General features: G+C 43.3%; 1 protein-coding gene across 1 annotated transcript in view; it reads right to left on the bottom strand.

The window, feature by feature from the left end:
* Positions 1–364: 364 nt before the first annotated feature.
* Avpr1b (arginine vasopressin receptor 1B) overlaps positions 365–5,625 on the bottom strand; it is a 16,750-nt gene continuing 11,489 nt past the window's right edge. The window contains exon 2 of the mRNA XM_008823355.1: positions 365–699. Coding sequence (XP_008821577.1) covers positions 365–699 — 335 coding nt within the window. The remainder of the gene's footprint in view (positions 700–5,625) is intronic.

Here is a 5,625-nt window from a genome sequence, read left to right as displayed (position 1 = left end):
CACACACACCAAAAAATACAAGACAGTCAAGGCATGAGACAAGTCTCTGAGTTGACAATGCCATCTAGATCTTCCCCAGATCTAGGGTGCTAGATTCACCAGATGGATGTGTTCATGAGTACCCTATGCAAGTGCCAGGACCAGTGAGTTTGAGTTTCCTGATTTCCAGCAATCTAAAATTAGGATAGAATGAGGGCAGTATTCACACTAGGGGTAGTTTTGACACCTAGGGTAGTGGCAGCCATTCCAGCTTCAAACTGGCCTCCCGTTAGTACCAGCCCTGACCCTCCCAGCCCTTAATCCCAGTGCCTGAGATGGGCAGAGCCAGATTCAGGGTGTGGTGGAGAGGTGGGGGGTGTCTTCTCTATAAGACGCTGGTCTCCCTGGTGGCTTCTCCATCTACCTGCTCTAAGTCCTTCAGTGATGCTGCAGACCTGGGCTTTGCATGGAGGCTGAGGATAAGGCTGAGGCGGAGAGTGGATGGACTGTTGGAGTGGGTCACCAGTGTTGTATGGCGGCTAGAGAGGCTGCTGTTGGAGACCTGCCTGTGTACTTGGGGCTGGGAACCTTGGAAGCAGGCAAGGCGACTCAGGGAGCGTGGTAACAGGTGTCTGTTGAAGCACATGTAGATCCAGGGGTTGCAACAGCTGCTGAGGTTGCCCAAGAGCATCGAGATGGTGAAAGCCACGTTGGTGGAGTCTGCCAAGACAGAAGTACAAAGAACCTTAGACTGACAGCTCAGGGGACAGAGGCTTGCCCTCCACTGAACAGATGGAGAAATGGAGTTCCAGAGAAGAGAGGAGAGTCACATGAGGTTCTACAGTCAGAGAGGAGCACAGCCACGACCGGACCCAGGCTGCCTGACCCCAGGGTCTTCCTCCCTGGTTTTTATTTGTTTCATAACTGCAGAATGAGTATCAGAGATAGGGGTTGTTGCAAGTTGATTTTAGAAGGGTAACCACTACCTGGGATAGGACTGATCCAGAAGAAAACAGTTTTGTTCTAAAATCTGGACTTTGAATTCCGTAATTCAAGGCTCATCACCTCCTTTTTGCCTGAGTCTCACAGGCTGGCCTCAAGTTTAGTGCAAGGCCTAAAACATTTTTTTCTACTTATGATCCTTTTTTACCCAAGAAAAATTTATGCCAAACATTTATTGATAATAAATCAGGAAAAAATTTATTTTCTTCTTTACTGTGGCCTCATAGATGTATTTTCTCTTTAGTATGAAGGAGTCCTTCCAGTACATTCTGTAGAGTTGATTTAGGGGTCATGAATTTCTTTAGCCTGTTTTCATTAAGGAAAGTTTTTCTTTCTCTTTCAATTATGACAGATAGTAGTCTGGGTTGACAGTTGTCATCTTTCAGAGTTTGAAATATGTCACTCTAAGTCCTCTTCACTTTTAGTTTCTGTTGAGGGATCAGTTGTTATTCTGATAGGCCACTCTTTCTATGTGACTTGGTGTTTCTCTCTTGAAACTTTCAATACACTTTTTTTATTCTGTTCATTTAGTGTTTTAATTGTAATCTGATGTAGGGTGATCTTTTCTGGTCTTGTCTATTTGGTGTTCTAAGTGTCTGCTGTACCTGGACTGGGCATCTCCCTAGATTTGGAGAGTTGAGGATTATGGTCTTACTTAAAATGAAAATGTTCCTTATGTGTCAGGCATGGTGGTGCACACCTTTAATCCAGCACTCAGGAGGCAGAGGCAGGTGGATCTCTGTGAGTTCCAGGCCAACCTGGTATACATAGCAAGTTCCAGGCCAGCTGGGGCTACAGGAAGACCCTATCTCAGAGGGGGCGGATATTCCTCATGCTTTTATCATAGGAGTCTTCTCTTTCTTCTATTCCCATAATTTGTAGATTAGATCTTTTCAGGGTATCCCTTAGATCTTGAATGCTTTGTTCGCATCCTCATGGTAAGGCTTTCCACAGAATTACTGATTTTCAATTTCCAATATTCATTTTGTTTTTTCTTCAATATTTCTGTCTTTTTACTGAATTCCATTTTCGCATCATGTATTGTCTTCCTTGTTCCATCCAGCTGTTTGTGTTCTTTTGGGATCCATTCAGGAATTTATTTGTGTCCTCTAATTCCTTGTTCATACTTATAGCCATTCTTTTGAATTTTTATCTGGGATTTTGTCTAATTCAGTCTCATTTTAGGCCATTACTATCGGGCTAGTCATATTTGGAGGAGTTGTGTTTCCTTGGCTTTTCGTATCTCTTACGTTTTGTGTTGGAACTTGCACATATGGAGTTATGTAGTTGGTTGACTTTTTTTTTTTTTTTTTTGTTTTTTTGAGACAGGGTCTTCCTGTAGCCCCAGCTGTCCTGGAACTCACTATGTAGACCAGGCTGGCCTTGAACTCACACAGATCCACCTGCCTCTGCCTCCCAAGTGCTGGGATTAAAGGCGTGCGCCACCATGCCTGGCTGGTTGACATTTTTTAATCACCCTTTTTCTTTCAGTAGTAGTATTTGCAATGCTCAAGGGAAGCTACATTGGAATAGGGTTGAGGTGGCATTTTTCTCTGCTAGACTGGTATTCAGGGCATCAGGATTGATCCCCTCAGGAAAATTCCTGAGAATAGAATTCTGTCTGCCAAAACAATTACTATTTAAGAGTAGGCCCACTATGAAAATATAGTAATAGTCAAATAAAAAACAATCACCCCCTAAGCAGTAAAGGAGAATGACTAGTACTGTGAGCACTAATATATTATTAGTTACTGTGGGTATGAGTGGAAAGGAAAAAGAAACAGCAAGATTAGTGATGAGTATTGGGTTGATGGAGAAAAAGTGGAGGAAGGAAACAAATGTAAGCGAAAGTAGAACCATAGTGACAAAAGCGCATGGGCTGGACTGAGGTTAGGTTTGGCTATTCAGTCAGGTAACCTAGAACCATCCCAGCTCTCAGGAGGCTGAGACATGGAAGCACTGCCACCCAGACCAGCCTGTGTTTTGGGGGAAAGGAAAAAAGAAAGAGCAAAAGCAAAGAAGAGATAGAGAGATACTAAGAATAGAGCAGGACAGGGTTGGCCTGAAAAATTGACATCAGGTGTTAAAGGAGGAATTAATGTCAAGGAAAACAAGCTGGATAGGAAGATACAGTATGAATGCAATCTGGCTCATTTGGGGGCTCCAGCCTGAAGTCTCTTGGCATTCCTTCCTGGCTCCCTTCACATTCTGTCAGGTCATGGATGCTGGGCATACCTCTGGGCAGTCCTTCAAGGATACTTCAGGGGGGCCTTTTACAAATGCAGCTCTGCTTCCTTGCCTTTCTTTGGGAGATTAGATTACAGATGCTGATCTAGTCAGTGGGCAACCCTTCAACTGAATCTCAGATGCTAGTCATACTGCTGGGAGTCCAGTCACAAATGCTGGCCCCACTCCATGAGCTACTTCCCAATGCTCAGTGCACTGCTTGGAACCTATGTTTAAGTACTCCTGTAGACTCTGATTCTGACTAGGCTTCCACTACACTGAATACCTTGTGGGTTTGGTTCACTTTCTTCCCCTCAGTCTGGTAGTATTCTTCCTCTGGGTAGGTCTCAGTATATAGTCCCATGGCACCTGCTCTGAGTTTCCCGACAGTGCGCAGAAGGTTACAAAGTCACAGGCGCAGCAGGAGTATCTTAAAATGGCTCCCCGTGGCTGCTGAGTGCCCAGAAGACAGGGTTTCCAGGCATCCCACTTCCCTCTGCGGCTGCTATGGACCTTTTGTCTGGCTTCCCCCTTTTTTCCATTCTTTAAAATGTGCATTACTTAAAGCACAGTGCAGGTTTTCAGAGGTCTCTGTCTTAAGTCATGGCTCCTGCTATCTGTTGTTCAGGAAATTTATTTTAAAATAATTTTTGACTGCACAGCCTCCCGGGTCCTGGTGCCAGCACCTTTTCTGGATAAGTCCAGCAGATGCCCACTTCACCTTGACCCCGCAGCCTCTTTCACCCTCGCAGCTCCCCCACTGCCTCTCCTCCTAGCCTGGATACTGGCCTGTTTCTTGTCTTGGAACCCCAAACACCAGGGCTAATCTCTCCACCCAGAGCCACCACTGCTTCCTGATCATTTGCATCCAGACCAACCCAGTTCCTCCCAGTAATCTCCAGGAGCCCTTGGGGCTTCTTCCCTTCTACCTCCCTTTGCATCCCTGGGCCACACAGCCACCAGCTTTCTGAGACCAGCATCTTTCCTGGGCCTTACTCCCAGGCAGCCCAGCCCCCAAATTCCTAAGGGCAGCATCTTTCCTGGAGGGACCCAGACCTTAGGAGAAAGCCTGAGAGCATCTGAGCCTCATCTCACTTGGGCCTCTGTGGGAACTCCTGAAGACAAAAGCAATTAGGCCACTCCACTATAAAATCAAAAGAGAGAACCTGAAGCCTAGACCAATCAGCTTTTCATGCCCAACAAGTAAACCACAAAGGCACATAAAGTTTACAAAAAGAAGCAGATCTAAACTCAACGAAGGAAGGTTTGAGTCTCACACAGAATCAGAAACTATGAAAGAAATTCACATGTCAAAGTCACAGAGAAAAAATGACATGAAAAACCAAAATAATATATCCCCACCAAGTACCAATAGTTCTCTAGAGGAGTACAATGAGAACTCCCTAGAGATAATTCAGGTCATGGAACTCAAAAGAACTATTACAAACATGATAAAAGAATTCAGTGAATTTAAAGAATACACAAAGAAATCAAAGAACTGAAGGAAGATAGGGATAAACTTCTAAATGAATTCAGAAAAGAGTTAGAAATATTGAAGAATACTCAGGCTGAAATGAAGAAGGAAATGAAACACTGAGTAAGACAATTAGAACTGACAGGAGAAAGCCTCACCAATAGGATGAATGAAATGGAAAACAGAATATCAAGACAGGAAGACAAAGTGGACGAATTAGACCACTCAAGCAAAGATTATGAAAAATTCAAGAAAACACAAGAATGGAATATGCAGGAATTGTGTGACACCATAAAAAAACCAAACTTACAAATCATAGGCATATAGGAAGAAGAATCTCAAGATAATGGTATGGAACAGATCTTCAACAGGTTTGTAAAAGAAAATTTCCCAAAATTAAAAAATGACATGCCCATACAAATACAAGAAGCATATAGAACACGAAATAGACAGGACCAGAAAAGAAACTCTCCTCAACACATCATAGTAAAAATACTAAATGTTCAGAACAAAGAGACAATACTGAAAGCTGCAAAAGAAGAACAACAAGTCACATATAAAGGGAAACCTGCCAGGATTACAGCTGACTTTTTGATGCAAACTATGAAAGCCAGAAGAGCCTGGACCAAAGTATTCCCAGTTCTAAATGACCACAGATGCCAACACAGATGACTATACCCAGCCAAAATGTCTGTCATAGTTGAAGGGGAAAGAAAAATCTATCATGGCATAAATAAGCTGAAAGAATTCATGTCCACAAAACCAGCCCTGCAGAGAATTCTTGAAGCAATACAAAGAGCTGAAGAGAAGAACGACTATCCACAAGGGGTTATGGAAAGAAATTCAACGAAGTTATAACTGTGGAATTGCACAGCTATATGAAGAACGTGAACAGAAATAAAAATGACAGGATTCAATACACATCTTTCATTAATAACTTTAAA

Source organism: Nannospalax galili, unplaced genomic scaffold (genome assembly GCF_000622305.1).
Source record: "Nannospalax galili isolate Female #2095 unplaced genomic scaffold, S.galili_v1.0 scaffold309, whole genome shotgun sequence".
In the NCBI taxonomy this organism is placed as follows: Eukaryota; Metazoa; Chordata; class Mammalia; order Rodentia; family Spalacidae; genus Nannospalax; species Nannospalax galili.
This window is presented reverse-complemented; position numbering and strand designations above follow the sequence as displayed.